At 48.2% G+C, this 17,878-nt stretch overlaps 1 protein-coding gene across 2 annotated transcripts in view; it reads left to right on the forward strand.

The window, feature by feature from the left end:
• Positions 1 to 17,878, forward strand: part of LOC138287752 (solute carrier organic anion transporter family member 1A2-like) — a 670,615-nt gene that overhangs the window by 375,158 nt on the left and 277,579 nt on the right. For both annotated transcript variants that reach the window (XM_069228525.1, XM_069228526.1), the window contains exon 6: positions 12,729 to 12,875. In XM_069228525.1, the coding sequence (XP_069084626.1) occupies positions 12,729 to 12,875 (147 nt within the window). The remainder of the gene's footprint in view (positions 1 to 12,728; positions 12,876 to 17,878) is intronic.

A 17,878-nucleotide genomic window follows, 5' to 3' on the forward strand; every position in this document is an offset into this window, starting at 1 on the left:
ATGACGAGCGAGGTCCCTGGAACTCAGCAACTCTGTCCAAGTGACTCCCACAGTCCAGTGACTCTTCAGTCCAAGTTTGGTGGAGGTAAGTCCTTGCCTCCCCACGCTAGACTGCATTGCTGGGAACCGCGTGTTTTGCAGCCACTCCGGCTCCTGTGTACTCACCGAGGATTTCCTTCGTGCACAGCCAAGCCTGGGTCCCCGGCACTCTAACCTGCAATGCACGACCTCCTGAGTTGTCCTCCGGCGTCGTGGGACTCTCTTGTGCAACTTCGGGTGAGCACCGATTCACTCCACTTCGTAGTGCCTGTTCTGGCACTTCTGCGGGTGCTGCTTGCTTCTGAGAGGGCTCCTTGTCTTGCTGGACACCCCCTCTGTCCCCTCGCACAATTGATGACATCCTGGTCCCTCCTGGGCCACAGCAGCATCCAAAAACCCTAACTACGAGCTTTGAAGCTAGCAAGGCTTGTTTGCGGTTTTTCTGCAGAAAAACCCTTCTGCACGACTCTTCACGACGTGGGACATCCATCCTCCAAAGGGGAAGTTTCTAGCCCTTGTCGTTCTTGCAGAATCCTCAGCTTCTACCATCCGGTGGCAGCTTCTTTGCACCCACAGCTGGCATTTCCTGGGCATCTGCCCACTCCCAACTTGATCGTGACTCTTGGACTTGGTCCCCTTGTTCCACAGGTTCTCTCGTCAGGAAATCCATCGTTGTTGCATTGCTGGTGTTGGTCTTCCTTGCAGAATTCCCCTATCACGACTTCTGTGCTCTTTGGGGAACTTAGGTGCACTTTGCACCCACTTTTCAGGGTTTTGGGGTGGGCTATTTTTCTAACCCTCACTGTTTCCTTACAGTCCCAGTGACCCTCTACAAGGTCACATAGGTTTGGGGTCCATTCGTGGTTCGCATTCCACTTCTAGAGTATATGGTTTGTGTTGCCCCTATCCCTATATGCCCCCACTGCATTCTATTGTGACTATACATTGTTTGCACTGTTTTCTATTGCTATTACTGCATATTTTGGTATTGTGTACATATATCTTGTGTATATTTGCTATCCTCATACTGAGGGTACTCACTGAGATACTTTGGCATATTGTCATAAAAATAAAGTACTTTTATTTTTAGTATATCTGTGTATTGTGTTTTCTTATGATATTGTGCATATGACACTAGTGGTACTGTAGGAGCTTCACTCGTCTCCTAGTTCAGCCTAAGCTGCTCTGCTAAGCTACCTTTTCTATCAGCCTAAGCTGCTAGACACCCCTCTACACTAATAAGGGATACCTGGGCCTCACTACAAGCCAGTCCAGCCTCCTACAAATGGCGATGGGGAATGGTGGAGGAATGTCCATGGCACAGTCCAGTATATTAGTCTCACAGGTGCACTGCCCATCTGGGCATAGGAAGTGGAGCTGGGGCTGTTCAAATATGGACAGGGTAACAAAGTGGGACAGTGGGAGGACAATCAGGGTGGTCTTATTTCCTGGGGGGGGTCTTGCCATCTTGCTCTGTCCTGTTCCTGGATCTCAGGGACCGCTTGCGTGGTGGTTGTCCGTCTGCAAGGGATGGGGTGCTGATGTGGTGGTCCTGTGGCAGGGTGTCCTGTCCACTAGCTCCGGCGGAGGTGGTTAGTCGTGGCTAGTGTCAGGGGCCCCTTGGAGTGCCACGGTGTCCCTCAAGGTCTGCTGTATGTCCTTCAGTACCCCTACGATGGTGCCCAGGGCAGAGCCGATGGTCCTGAGCTCCTCCCTGAACCCCAAATACTGCTCCTCCTGCAGGTGCAGGGTCTCCTGCAACTTGTCCAGGACCGTCGCCATCGTCTCCTGGGAGTGGTGGTATGCTCCCAGGATGGAGGAGAGGGCCTCGTGGAGAGTTGGTTCCCTTGGCCTGTCCTCCCTCTGTCGCACAGCAGCCCTCCCAGTTCCCCCATGTTCCTGTGCCTCCGTCCCCTGGACCGTGTGCCCACTACCACTGCCCCCAGGTCCCTGTTGTTGTTGGGGTGGTTGGTTACCCTGGGTGCCCTGTAGTGGTGGACACACCACTGATTGACCTGTCCTGGGTAGGGAGGTTTGGGCCCGCTGGGTGGGTGCTGTGCTGGTGTTACCAGAGGGTGGAAGCTCGGTGTTGGGCTGTGCCTGTGCAAGGGGAACCGACTGTCCTGAGGCCCACGATGGTCCGGGCTGGTCATCAAGATCCAGTAGGGCAGAGCTGCTCTCGTCACTGTGGGCCTCTTCTGTGGCTGGAGTGGTGTTGTCTGGACCTTCTTGTGTGGTAACGGTCCTTCGGGTTCCTGCAGGGGCATAAGGGCATGATTATTGCATGTGTGTGTGTAATGGTGTGCAATGGGTGGGTGAGCGTGTACCCCAGTGCACGCATTCCTGTGTGGGGGCTTGTGTGATGATGGTTGGGGGGTGTTCTGGGTATGTGCAGTGAGCATGCTTCAGTGAGGGGTGACCATGCTTAGTTGTGTCATGCAGGGCTTGTTGTTGGGATGGGTGGTTTGTGTTATGGGTACATTAGTGAGGAGTTGGAGTGATAGGGGAGGGTGTGAGGGTGTGTGAGAGCATGCAGGTAGGGTGGGGGATATGATAGTTAAGATTTGACTTACCAGTGTCCCATCCTCCACCGACTCCTCCGAGGCCTTCAGGATGCAAGATGGTCAAGACTTGCTCCTCCCATGTTGTTAGTTGTGGGGGAGGAGGTGGGGGTCCGCCGCCAGTCCGCTGCACCGCGATGTTGTGCCTGGAGACCGTTGAACGCACCTTCCCCGTAGGTCGTTCCACCTCTTCCTGATGTCCTCCCTATTTCTTGGGTGCTGTCCCACAGCGTTCACCCTGTCCACTATTCTGCGCCATAACTCCATCTTCCTGGCTATTGATGTGTGCTGTACCTGTGAGCCAAATAGCTGTGGCTCTACCCGTACGATTTCCTCCACCATGACCCTGAACTCCTCCTCGGAGAAGCGGGGGTGTCTTTGGCGTGCCATGGGGTGGTGTGGGTGAGGTGTGGGGTGGTGTATGTGGTGATGGTTGGGGTGAGTGCAGTGGTGTGTGGTGTTTTGTGCGTGGATGTTGTGTGGGTGATGGTGTTGTGTGCCTCTGTGTGATGGGGTTGTCAATTGCTGTGCTGTCTCTCTGGCCTTCTTTCAGAATTTCTGGTCATAGTGGTTTGTGGGTGATGTGGGTGTGTGTTTTATATTGTATTGGGTGTGTGGGAGTGTTGTTTATATGTGTATCAGGTGTGTGTATTTGTAATTGTCCAATGTGGTGGTGTTTTGGAGATGTGTGTGTATTTTGAGCGCGGCGGTGTGTACCACCAATGAAATACCGCGGTTGAAAGACCGGCACTTGGATTCGTGAGTCGTAATAGCATGGGCGTGTTTCTGTTGACGTGGAGGATTTGTTTCCGCCAGTTTATCACTGACCTTTGGTGTGGCGGTGTTGTGTGGGTGTCTGAATTTCGGCGGATTCCGAGATGTGTGTCATAATAGCTGTGGCGGTCTACCGCAGCGGTGTATTGGCGGTCTTCTGCACAGTGGTAAGCGCCTTTTACCGCCAATGTTGTAATGACCCCCTTGATAACAGTAAAAGCTGTAGTAGTAAGTATTATAGAATTGCATTACATTTACCTGTGACACTTGTCCCACATTAATCTGAACCTCGATTTCACCTCATTAAATACCAAGTAAGGCAACTGGATGGCAACTATGACCTTTATCACATGATAAAACCTCCCCAAATGACATTTTGACCAGCATAAGTTAGGCTATGTCTACAAAGAAAATTTAAAATTCTACACCACACTGTAGCTGTATTAGGATTAAGAGTACTTTGTATATTGAAGACTCTGAATTGGACCCCACATAAAGGGGGTCATTCTGACCCTGGCGGCCGGTGGCCGCCAGGGCCACCGACCACGGGAGCACCGCCAACAGGCTGGCGGTGCTCCAACGAGCATTCTGACCGCGGCGGTTCAGCCGCGGTCAGAAGCGGAAAGTCAGCGGTCTCCCGCCGACTTTCCGCTGCTCGTTTGAATCCTCCATGGCTGCGGAGCGCGCTCCGCAGCCATGAGGATTCTGACCCCCCCTACCGCCATCCTGTTCATGGCGGGAAAGCTGCCATGAACAGGATGGCGGTAGGGGGGGTCGCGGGGCCCCTGGGGGCCCCTGCCGTGCCCATGCCAATGGCATGGGCACGGCAGGGGCCCCCGTAAGAGGGCCCCGCAAGGTATTTCAGTGTCTGCCTTGCAGACACTGAAATACGCGACGGGTGCTACTGCACCCGTCGCACCTTCCCACTCCGCCGGCTCGATTACGAGCCGGCATCCTCGTGGGAAGGGAGTTTTTCCCTGGGCTGGCGGGCGGTCTTTTGGAGACCGCCCGCCAGCCCAGGGAAAAACTCATAATACCCTCCGCGGTCTTCTGACCGCGGAGCGGTATTATGGGGGCGGAATTCTGGGGGGCGGAATTCTGGCGGGCGGCCTCCGCCGCCCGCCAGAATTAGAATCAGCCCCAAAATCTTTTGAATGATCCCACAGTTAATGGCTTCAGGGTGGCACTTTGCCTCCTGAAAGTAATAAACGTTTGAAAGAATTTTCCATATCTTCAGGCAGCGTGTCTTCGCAAATAGGTTCTCCATCAGTCTAGTCTCTTCATTCTTCATTTGTGCCAGTGCTTTCAGCCAAAAAAAATCTCAGGGTACATTGGCAATACCCCATATTTTACAATAGCTGTACCTTGCTGCACACATAAAACGAGTATTGATGGTTCTAGGTAATTCTTGGAGATGGTTGACTCTCCTTTGATCCTGCCCATAGCTGCATGTCTCAAATTTGAAAGGCAAATTTGAAGTACAATATCACCAGTTTCTTGACCTGTTCACCAACGCCCAACTTTCACAGCTGTCAGGTCTCTGCCATAAACAAACTCCTCTAGTTGTTCTGATGTATGTGATGCTTGTTTCCTCTTTCTCCCGGTACAACACATTACCATCTAAGATACTTGTCTCTGTGCCGGTGATGAGGGCAGCTGTTCAGTTTAAGGTGCTGCATAAGCCCAGCCCCTTATATTTCTTGAGTTCACTAGCAGCCATTTTATATCAGTCAAGACTGGGGGAGCCACCACATTTGGCCTGCACCCCTTCAAGGAACATAGATGGGAAACCAGGCATGAGAATACTTACCTACCACAACAGGCACACATGTACCAGCCTAAGAGAGGACACGGATGAGATATCTAAAATAATGGTGACATTGAAATTAAAGGATTGCAGATTCTTCATGGATAGCAGATTCACAGGATGCATATGTCCAATTGTTTAAAAATGTAAGGGCTGCCAACTTTAGAATGTTTTAATGATGGGATAGGGAATAAGAAAATCCTACTCACACCTACCTCCCTCTCCTCCTTGCTCTCTCTACCTATCCCACTTTTCATCCACATCTACTAACCCTCCTCTAACATTTTATTTCCTGGCCTTCTAAAACAGTCCTTTATCTTCCCCTCCACTGAACAGGGACATCTGACATGGGTTTTCCTCCACTTTCATTGATGTGACCCTCTGTCACTGTAGGTTCCCTCTTCATTCTCTTTTTCTCCTCATTGTTCAACCTACACTGTATTCTTCTTACAGTCCTCTCTCCTAGCATTTGAGGCTTGAAGGAACCTGATATGGGTGTGTATAAACACCCTCTTGAGTAATGCATAGATTTATAGAAACATATCTATTTCCCTCAGTGACATTTTGCTCAAGTGACAGCTCAACAGAGGCCAGACGATTACTTCATAATTATGGTTTGTATTCGTTTGATGTTGTTTGTTAATAAAGTGAATATTAAAAAAAAAGAAAATCGATTAAAGCCAACAGTCTACCATAGGCACAAAAGAGTGGCAGAGTGTTTCTGAGAAAGTCCAACTGCCTAGAGAGACCCTCAAATTGATTGATTTTTGGAGTTATTAGTATCACACTAACATTTTAAATAAGGTGTGCCATTATGGCTAAGGCTGTCGGCTTTGGAACTGGCAAATCAGGTTTGAGTCTTGGTGTCTGCTCAACATCATGTGATTCTAGGCAGTCACTTAATCTCCCCATGCCTTAAATAAAAAATGCATGTGTCCTTGTCTAATGTAACTGGTGCTCATGCAAATCCCTCCAATAGCTTCTGGCACGTTTGTACTATATTTAACTACAAAAAACATAATTAGATTCCAAACACATTGTAGCAAATATGTAGCAGTACAGTCCCTCCTGACCGGATTCATCAGTAATATGTTATGTCATTGTGGAGGAGGCTTATTTTATATTTCATATTTGATTCATGTCATATTCACCATGTGTATGTAAAGGAATCAACTCTGAACATGAACCTCTGGGTAAAAGATGTATAACATGGACTCAAAAAGCCTCTCTCAGGTTGGTGTGAATGAACAAATGTCACCTTTGACTAGTCAGCTATCTATCATAGGCTAATTGGCACCCTACTCTCTAGTGTATTTTGTTGGGATGATAAAAGAAGTTGCTAAGATTCCTTACCAATTAAGTGGGACTGTTCTGTCAGGTGACAGGTTTAGGTGCTCTCACTAAGTAATCATTCTCTCATGTTAAATGCTGCTTACAAAAATCTCTAAAGTAATTTATTTAACTGCATGTCAGTCTTTTAGAATTTCACAAACTGAACTATATCATACTGAAATGTTATTATGCATTGTTGAGTATTAAAGGTTTTACCTTCTGATTTAGTTTTTTATGGAGTTCAAAGTCCTTCAGCAGGGCAAGTCTGAAGCTGTATCTGATGATGGGGCACTGACATCAGATTCCCTTGCTGCAAGATTCACCCTAAATACTCCAGGGGCCTTGGAAGTCCAAAAATATTCTAAGTTACAACTTTTCAAGGTTTCTAGAGCAGCTCCTCTGGGTTACTTCTAAGTCTCTCAAAACCTCAGAAAGAGCACTTAGGGCTCAGGACTTACTCCAGCAGAGACCATCACAAGGTCTAACCCATTTCCTGTCAGTACTGGTCAACTGGACACTTCAAGAAAAAATACCTCTTGCAGCTTGTTGTATGCCTGCAGATACACAGACAACAAGCCAGCTGAAACTTGGTGTCCACCTCTTTGCCCTGGGCACAAGAGGGAGCAGGTCAGGTACATCAGGGCCCTTCTAAGGTCTTAGACAGCAGGCCCAGCTACGTTCTGATCTTCCACATGTTCAGAAAGTGTCCTGAGTAGAGTTTGTTGGGGTGTCACATTTATGGTTGACCCGCCAGTGGGTGGGGATGATTCCCGGACACTTGTTGACCAATGGGGAAAGGTTCCAGGGGCCAATGCTACCCACTTTTCCAACAGTTCCTCTTGCTGTACTGTAAACAATCTCACAGTGCACCTCACTGCTGAAATCCAAGATAGGGAAACACTTTCTCCTTTGTGCAGAGCTTATTTGTCCACCCAAGGAAATAGGCAAACCCCTCCTCTGTGTCCACTCCAAAGTAGTTCTGGGATAGTTTTCCTCCTGCTGGAGTTGGTGCCAGCCAGCTAGTGTGGGCTTTGGAGACAAAGGGTTTCTCTTTCTCAGGTCTCCTATTTTAGCATATTATAAATGGAAAGATTTCACTTCTGTGACTTGAATTGATGAAGTTCCTGGATCCATTTAAACTGTCCTTCATTAGGCTATAGAGAGCAAATACCCCAAACCCAGTCCATCCAGTCACCAGGACTACGCCATTGTTTTACTCTGGGAGCAGTATTTATACCCCATTAAGGTCAAGCTCAGGCTAAGCAGCTTCTAATAGGCTAATGTGAATTAGTCTGCAGGAGCTTCAGACCGGGAAAAGGTGAATGTCTAAAATTTACATTTCCTGAATATTTCTTGAAAGTCTTACTTCATCAATCAATTAGACTTTACATAATTATAAATAATAGTCTTTGAATAACTATTTTAGCTATTTCCTGTCAAAAAGAAAGACATTGAAATGTATGATCTGTAAATTGACAAATTGTATGATCCAGCTACTGCCCTGCCAGTGAAAATAGCTTTTGGGGGCTTGTCACTGAAGGAGCATGCCAACTTTGGTACATGTTAAATATTCAATTATAAGGCACATTACTTTGCGGCACCAAGATGTATTAAGGGGCAACCAATTCATTTTTCAAAACAGCCTTTCCTGCCTTGCTTGTCTACCCCTGTTTAGAAAGGCTAAAGTGCACAGAATACAAAAACCCATATAAAGGGTCCAGAAAAAGCTGAACAATCTTGGGTGACCCTTCAGAAAAGGTGGATTTGCTGCAATGCTCAAGTGAAGGAATTATATTGTTCTTTATGGACTTATTATTGATAACTGTTTTCCTAAAACCACTGCCCCATCCTTGACAGTTTAGGAGGAATACAGAGTGTCAATAGACTTCTCAGGTGATTATTAGTGCAATTTGTTTCTAAAGCATGAGAACAGTTTGAGAGAGGTGAGATTCAAGTTGCAATACTTTAAGAGTTTGCACCATGTTTACAATCAGTAGGGCAGAGTACATTTTTATTTTCTCAGCAATGTGCAGAACCTGACTAGAACATTGTGCACATTTTGTAGGAATGCAGGAGGTTGGAAATTTACTAAGCAGAAATATGGTATATAATAATATCTTATTCAAGGGGTGGTGGGAAATATGGGTGCACATTGCACTTGACCCACCTTGCAGCTGCAGTAACCACATTAGGGCCCCTGTTGTGCAAAGTTAATGTTGGAAGATGGGCTATTAGTTGTGTGCCCTGCACAAGTAATAGATCCACAATTGTCCTTATGGGAACCCCACTGTAGCACTTGACTCTCACAGGGTATCAGAGCAAAACTGTCCAAGACCTACTCAGGAGAGGTGGTGTGGGATAGTAATCCACTGATACACAACAATAACAGTCAATAATGATTCTCCAGTCAGTACTTTTATTTAAAAAAAGAAAAGTACATTTATTACACACACACACACACACACTACTAAATTCTACACAACAATTCACAAATATTTACATTTGCAGATAGAACATGCCATAGATGACATTGTGTAATCCCTGGTAAACCCCCTAGAGGGGTCACCCAAACATATCAGGTGAGTTTAATCATTTTGTTTTGTAATAAAACATGTTTGAATACCTTTGGCAGGAATTATTGCCATTATTGCAGTGATCAACAAAGCATTATGAATCATTTCAATGAACCAATAAAGCATTTAAGAGAAGTAAACTTTCCTTCCGACCCTGGCGGTTCATGACCGCCAGGGCCGGGGACCACGGAAGCACCACCAACAGGCTGGCGGTGCTTCCAGGGCCATTCTGACCGCGGCGGTAAAGCCGCGGTCAGAAAAGGGGAACCAGCGGTTTCCCGCCGCTTTTCCCCTGGCCCAGGGAATCCTCCATGGCGGCGCTGCTTGCAGCGCCACCATGGGGATTCCGACCCCCTTCCCGCCACCCTGTTTCTGGCGGTTCTTACCACCAGGAACAGGATGGCGGGAACGGGTGTCGTGGGGCCCCTGGGGGCCCCTGCACTGCCGATGCCACTGGCATGGGCAGTGCAGGGGCCCCCTAACAGGGCCCCATGAGGATTTTCACTGTCTGCTTTGCAGACAGTGAAAATCGCGACGGGTGCTACTGCACCCGTCGCACCCCTGCAACACCGCCGGCTCCATTCGGAGCCGGCTTCTATGTTGCAGGGGCTTTCCCGCTGGGCCGGCGGGCGCCCTTTTGGCAGTCGCCCGCCGGCCCAGCGGGAAAGCCAGAATGGCATCCGCGGTCTCCTGACCGCGGAGCGGCCATTTGGCGGTGACCGCATGGCGGGCGGCGACTGCCGCCCGCCGCGGTCAGAATGACCGCCTTTGTCTCTGTGTATTTCTCAGGCATTTGATACCAAGCTACAATTATACAAACTGCCCCTAGAGAGCATCACATTGAAATTGCATTGCATTGCAACCATACAGTCAGCACCTTCTAGACCCACTTGAATGTCACGATGAAGATAGCCACTACTGGGTGTAACACTCCCGACTGCAGAGCAAAAGCTCCAGCCATAGAGGTGCTTGAAAATTTGAAAGAAATCCAGGGAAGGTGATTATTTTGAGGTTCCCCAATGTATGGTGAGGACTCATGAGATCCATGAAGGATAAAGGTGATGCCTACTGAATTGATTGCTAGTGGTCTCGACGTCCTGGGGCCACCACAAAGGGACATATGTGCCAAAATGTGGGCCGAGCAACAAGGCCCCACAAGGCACTATGGGGCAATTTTGCCAGAGATCATGCATGTCGTAACAGTGGATCTCCAGCTGCACTGAGGAGAGCAGCGTCAGGTTTCCTCTGCATTTTTTATATTTGCAAGTGGTCCTGTGGCGTGTGTTTCCTTGTGTGGTCCCACTCAGGCACCTTATGAAGTCATCTTCACTGGAGGGCAGCTCTGGGAGCCTACCACCCCACTGCCCTCGCTGGGTACCCAAGTCAGCAGCACTCCTTCATAGTGCCACAGGAGCCTGAAGATTCAGTGTTGTCTGCCCACTCCTGCAGAAAGATGTGCACTATATGGGTGGCTTTTCCACTCCCCCCAGACATGAGCGCAGTGAGCAGGCCATGCGGTGGGGATGCAGTGGAACTCCCCCTTCCTTATTTCTCACATTGCAGCCCAAGGATCGGGTCCAGGGTCCCCTCTTCCTCACTCAGGGAGCATGACAGCACTCCATCACGCAGGGTGCCTTTTTGCAGGGGAGGGTGACAGCACCCCAGTGTCCCAAAAAAGCTCCAGGGAAGTGCAGCATTTCTTCCCCATATCAATCAGCACTCAAGGGTCCAGAGATTGGATCCTGGCCCCCAAAACAAGAATCAGCCCAGGAGGTGGGGGTCCCTGGGCAAAATGAAGAAATGGAGCAGGGGCCCCATGCACACCCTCTTCCCCCTAGTAGTAGACAACTTCTTTGCCCTGCAACTGGGTCCTGGCCCACCCTGGGGGAGTTTCACTGGCCCTGCTGTGGATCACCATGCGCTCAAGGACAGGAAGGGGTCAAAGGTTGATAAACTTTAAAATGCCATAACTCAGGCACCGTTGAGCGGATTTGGATGATCCTGAGCTCATTTTACTCCTGGTGGCAATCACTAAGAAGAAGGGGCAGTTGCAGCAACCCTCTTCACCTCCAAAGCAGTGCAGTTCTCAAACAGCTAGTTTTCCCGGCTCCCGGCTCCCAGCACCAGTTCTCCTCTGGTTCTTTATTTGTGAGTGCAGAAAAGTCCAGGGCTTTCCCCAGCTGGTCTTCTGGGAGGTGCAGGGAACCAGCCCTTGGGGAGACCCACTGGTCCTGGGGTCAACTGAGTGGAATCTTTAGTCCTGAGTGGGGATCAAGGGGTTCCTCCTTCCAGTTCCCTGTGGCAGTCCCAGGACTGGCAAGACAGAGGCCCTCCCTTATGCAAGAGTTTTTAAAGGGAAAAGGAAAGTTCCAGAAGACAGGCACCCCTAGGATGCCACATTACCTCTCCACCCTTGCCCCAACCCTCCTGCACGGCATGCAGGGACAGTCTAAAATGGCATCCTCCAGGAGCCACTGGTCACATCAGCTCCTGGGGTCTTAGCTCCACCCCATGCTGACATCACAACCTGGGACTTGCACACTGGAATTTCAAAGGGCCTCCCCCAGTGTGTTGACTCCAGTTGACTGGGCACTCTCCTTTGTTCAGTGGGCTTGGACAGGTCCATCCATGGGACAGTGTGCCAGCTGGGTGATTGATACAGATCATTCCACCCTACCCCTTTCCTCCTCAGGAACTAGGAGAAGTACTGCTAATTGCTACTTTTGTGTGGGGCGGCCTTTGTTCTTGCTGCTGGAGAAAATGTAACTAACTGGCCACAGCAAGGTGACACAAGGTCTGGGCTCTGATCCTTAGCTGAGCCAGGGAAATATGGAAAATCCGGATGACCCATAAGGTGTACAGTTATCATTTTGGAAGTTACATACTATTTTTTCTTGCACATGCTACACTCCAATTTAAGATATCAATGGTTTCTGAATGCCACGCAGAGTGAAACTACAGTCTACGGCAGTTATCTTCCTATGTGTATTACGGGATGCCATGGAGAGCCATTATAGCCAAAACAGTAGATCACACTGACTTTCTCTAATAGGCTACACTACCCATTTAAGACATATCCTAGGTAAATGCCTAATCCTGTAGGACCTCCATTGTGCCAGGCTACCTGTGCGCTTTTGCTGGGCTGTGCACAGCAGTAATATTCCATGTGCAGCCCAGACATGTGTGCACACATGTTCACATGTTACCAGCCAAGTGTCCTTTACCCTTTCTGTTTCTATGTGTATCAAACAATGTAATTACCTAAGTTGGAGATGGTCAAAATTGGATGAGAGTAAAAGGGGCTAGAAAAAATAATTAAACATTTATTGCATCCCTTGAGGTTCACCTCTGCAAAGAATCATCTACCTGCATCTAATTTCACACACAGAATTGTAAACAAAAGTAAGACTCAGAACTATGATAGATGGAAGTTCTTGCTTTTGGTCTCCAATAGAATGATCAATGTTTTAGTTATTCTTCCGGCTCAGAATTTTTTGATTTGTTCGTAGGAAAAAACTGAATTTCGAACAACCATTTTTTTTTTACTTGTGTTATAACACTGCTCAAGTGCTTGATGCATTGGAAACTGCATATGCAACTTCAGAATTCCGCCCATTGAATGCTGTTAATCTTTATATGCAGAGTGCGGAAATGAAGTTGAGTCCTTGATGTGGGTGTATGTGCTCATGGGCAACATCCTTCGTGGAGTGGGCGAGACACCTATTGCTCCCTTGGGCCTCTCATACTTGGATGACTTTGCCAAACAGGAAAATTCTCCTCTTTATATAGGTAAGTGTTCAAATCAATGTTACACTTGTATTATTAATACTAGCTACTCATTCTACTACTCATTCAAAGATTTTTGTTTACATATACAGACATCTTTGGGCATTTTCAACTAATTATTTAGTAAGGTAGGACATGTTTCAATTATGAACAGTACCTGAAGTTTGTACTGTTTGCTATGTTACGCATGCACTGAAAAAATAGCGGTACGCATTGGAGAGGGCTGCTACAGCATTGCTCAGGAAACAAGATGGTGACTACGGGGGTGGAGATCTTCATTGGCAGGCATTGGCCTGGGTGGGCAGGGCTGGTGGGGGTTGAGAAGCTAATGGGTGAATGGTTCTCAAGCAGCAAAAGCCCCTCAGTGGACCTATGTGACTAACACACTTTGCAAGGCTGCCAAATGTGTATTTCTGTGGCCACACCGCTTGCAACTTTGCAAAATTTTAGGCACGCAGTTTGGGAACAAAGATGCTGACCACAAACTGACCCTCTTAAGTGCGGAAAAGACCGCCTAATTGATACTGGTGCATCCAGTACAAAACACAAACCTAGGCCAATGGACCTTGCAAATCTACCTCCTCATTAACAATTAAAATGCTGACCAAAAACCTACCACCACCCCAACTATTGTGCACATAAGACCCTTCCCCAAAAAAACTCTCCCTGTTATATTACCAGGTGCAACCTTTCACATAATCCTCATCCTATAACTGTAAAATTTTAACTCTACACACCTATTCTCTAATCAACTAACTCTTAACCTTAAACTTCCTGCCTACTCCTCATTCCTTTTGTTTTACCCTTGTAATCTCAACATCACATTCTGTAATCTTCCGAAAAAATGTCATGCCACCCAAGGAAAAGGCAGACCCTGCCTTTTTCTGCCCCCTTTACCTGTTGCTCTGTCTTACTCTCCCCTTGCGCTCCTAGTTCCCTTTCAAATCCACAGGTTCAACGTTCTTGCCGCTACCTCCTTCAATTCCAGCAGATATAATTCCATTTCCATCCTAGAAAGATGCACCCTGTCGCTGCAAAAGTATTTCAAAAGTACTCCACGTTATCATACTGAAAATCTGAGTGGCAAACTCTGCCAAAACCTTTGTCCCTACACAAATGGCTCATCTCCCTTTTTAGCTTTCTGCGAGCCCTGTCCACAGCTGCAGTCTTCACTACTCCCATCCACTGTCTGTGTGGCATGAACTTGGTCTAAAGTACAAAGCAACCTGATCATTATGCCTTCAATTGTCTCAACTCTTGTTTCTTGGCTCTCATCAATACAACACCCTTCTCCTGAACCAGATAATGTTCGGCCAAATAAAGTATCAATACTTAAGGATATCACCCCTCACTAGCATTCAATTCAGACACCCTAGCAATTTGCACCACTTCATGCCTCCCTTCCTTCTCCAAGTCACTGAGATCCCATGCTCCCATGCTGGTGTAAACCTAAGATGGACCCCACTCCTCTCTGTGTTGCCTGCTGTTCTGCCCACTTGACGAAGGAGTGTCCTACCACTCAGATGGAAATCTCCTTTTCCGCTGGCCCCGCGACAGAACCTGCAACAAAAAGATGGTGGGGGTCAACATCATGCAGAGGAAGGAACGCTGCCGCCCTCCCTGCCATTACGCACTTATCTCCTAAAGGAATCTAATGACCCAGTCTCATAATCTCCTACTGCTCCCACCCTCACCTGCCATGAATTAAAAAAGCAAAAGGCAGAAGACTCAAGCACACAAGAGCCTTTTGTAAGACAGAGAGAAACTAGAAACCTGTTACTCTGTGACCAGCCTGCCTCGAGGAAACCATCCCTACCCTTTTGCTGAGCATTTACACCTATTTGTTGCCCCAAGCCACCAGACAAATCTGTCTCTGACAAGCCCTGTAACACAACATTTTTGTCCTGCATTCTCTGATCAGTTATTTAAACCTGCAGCCGCACCATCACTCTGCCCTCACTCGATGATACCTACTCTCACAAAATCCTGCTTCTGTGTTTGGTACCCAACACCTTGGGCTCTCTGAAGGCCCCAACAAACATGTGTTGGAGGCTGGCCCTCTATGTAGTGTACAAAACCAAGTATGCTATGCAGAGGGTCCTAACAACCAAATGTTAGTTTTCAGGGGTAAAAATCAGACCACCTAATGCTCTAATTTTTAAGGTAGCTGGTCGAGCAGTTAGGCTAATCCAGGAGATGTGCTAAGTATTTGCTGTACTCACAAATCCAATCGTGCACCACACACACTCAATGAATAACTCAAGACCAGAATTTATAAAAATACTTCAGACTTTTATATAGTTTTTAAGACCAAAATCTTTAGAATAGGTTAAATACTTTTTTTGTTATGACTTTTCAAAATTTTAGCAAAGTTAGTCTTTCTTTGCGTAATTACGCACCATTGGAATCAATAGGCAGTCACTTTTAAAAATGCATTAAAAATCGTACGGTTGAATTACCAGTCTCTTATTTTGCAGGATGGTCTCAAAGTCCGGTGGACACCTTGTGCCAGCTGGAGAGCTTTGGGCAGCTCCCGGTTCCGCTGGGAGCAGCGTTGGCAAAGTCCTTGGCACCGGCACAGGGCCACCTGGATAGGCCACTTGGAAAAGGAGCTGGTTTGCAAATTCAAAGTGGTGCCTGGGGGACCCCTTTGGCTGTCGAGGTCAGAAGGGGTTGGGAATCTGGGGCACACAGCAGAACCTGTGATGCAAGGCCCAGGGCGGCCAGGTGCAGGGCGTTTTGGATGTCTTGGAGGCTGCGCGGAACAGAGTCTATTGGAGCTGGAGGTAAGTCTCTATGTGGGTCGCTTGCAGGACAATGGGGACATTCTGGTCAGAGGTCCTGGGTGTTCCTGAAGTCCCTCGACTGGGGCTTCCTCATCATCCTCTGTTAGCTCTGGGGGAGCTGGTTTTCTCCTGGTCTGACATCAGCTGACCAGGACCCAGGGTATTGCTCTATCTCCGCCACTGTGGGTCAAACTTGGTACAGTTGGGGGGCACTTCCAGACTGTCGTCTGTGTGTCATTGGGTCCAGCCGTGACTTCCGGTCGCGGAGATATTGGCTATTCAGTGAAGTGTCCTTCACTGGTTTCTTGGTCTTTTGCAGGTCACTTGTTTTTCTTGAGTCGTGCCTCCACTCAGGAGGGAGATCTGGGGTGATCCTTGAAGCCTGGAGGTCTCCTGGGCATCTTGGGGTCGGTCCAGTGTTCAGCTCCTCCACTGTCGCAATTGTCGGGACGCTGGGGCAGCAAGCAGGAGTCTTGGCACCTCTTTTGGTGCATCAGGTCCTCAGTTCTCGTCCTGGCGGTTTCTCTAGTGCTGGTTTTGTTGTCTTCTTGGAATCGTTTTTGAATCTAAAATCTTGGCCTAGGGAAGTCCACTAAATACTGAATTTAGTGGGCAATTTAGGAGGAATCTGGTAGTGTCCAATGGGGCACTTACCCTTTGGTGGCTAGACCCACTATAGTGACCACTTCCTGTGGGAAGAGTCACTTACCTAAACCACATTGGCTGTTTCTCTCCATTCCAAGATGGAGAAATCTGAATCAGAGGGTCCACTTCGCATGCAAGCCCTTAGAGGTGGTGCATGCTCAGTGAGGCCACTTCTCCTACCCTTTGTCCGGTTTCCTGCCTTTGCTCCCGCCAAAAGTAGGGGTTTGCAAAGAGGGAAGCTCTCTGCTGCTAGCAGCAGGCCTGGAGGCTCGAGTTTTAGGGGCTGTAGCTCTTTGAAGCTCACCACCAGGGTGTTGCACATTTCTGAGGGAGGGGGAGTTAGCTCCTCCACCCAGGAAGGACATTGTCTTACAAACCAGAGACCCAGGGCTCTCCTCCAGGTTTGTATATTGGCTGTCTGGAGTGGCAGCTGGATAAAACCAGTCAGCAACTCTGCCAGTTAGGGTTAGCTTTTTCAGGGGGCACCTCTAAGGTGGCCCCTGTTTATATTTAGGGCTAAATCCAATACTGGTATCAGTTTGGATTTAATATTCTGAGTTCTTTGATACCAAACAACTTAGGGTACAGAGTGGCCAATATGTGGCAGGGGGGACCCATGTTTGACCAGTGGCCAGTACATACATTAAAATGGCTGCCCTGTTCACTCAATTTGTCCCAGGTTTAGCAAGAACACAGTGGGGGCATATTGCTCATGCAGCTATGCCCTCACATATCATATGGTGCACCCTGCCTTAGGGCTGAAAGGCCTGCTAGAGGGGTGACTTACCCATAACATATGCAGTGCATGGTAGACAGGGCACACAGAGAGTGTGCCAAGCGAGTTTATCCCTTTTACGGTTGCCCAGGTACACTCAGTCTGCAATGGCAATGCTGGGTGCATCTGGGTGCAGGACCCTTGGTGGTGGCACAATCAGTGCTGCTGTCCCCAGGGGACTACTCTTAATATCTCTTCCCTGGGTACTGGGGTACCCATTAACTAGGGCCTTATAGGGGAATTTAAGAGTATAACCAATTGTCCCAAGCATCACAACAGTTTTAGGGAAAGAGATCTGGCCCATGGAGCCTGTTTAGCAGGGGCCCTGGGCACTGGCAACTTCTAGAACACATCAACATCAGACAAAAAGGGGGACTAACCATGCAAAAAGAAGCCTCCTCTCACACCATCCCCCCAAATGAAAGAGGATGAGACTACCCTTTCCCTAGTGAATCTTCATCTTCTAAGTTGATGAACCTGGAGATGCCATCTGCATTGTCATGGGCAGTCCCAGGTCTGTGTTCCACTTTAAAGTACATTCCCTGTAGGGAGATGGACCACCTAACCAGTTTGGGATTTTCACCTTTCATTTGTTGGAGCCACCTGAGAGGCCTGTGGTCAGTCTGAACAGTGAAGTGAGAGCCAAACAAGTGTGGGCTCAACTTTTTCAGGGCCCAAACCACAGCAAAGGCTTCCCTTTCTATGGCACTCCATTTTTGTTCCCTAGGGAGTAGCTTTTTGCTAATAAAAGCAGCTGGCTGGTCATGCCCATCATCATTCCTTTGGGAGAGGACTGCTCC

Source organism: Pleurodeles waltl, chromosome 4_1, assembly GCF_031143425.1.
Source record: "Pleurodeles waltl isolate 20211129_DDA chromosome 4_1, aPleWal1.hap1.20221129, whole genome shotgun sequence".
NCBI lineage: Eukaryota > Metazoa > Chordata > Amphibia > Caudata > Salamandridae > Pleurodeles > Pleurodeles waltl.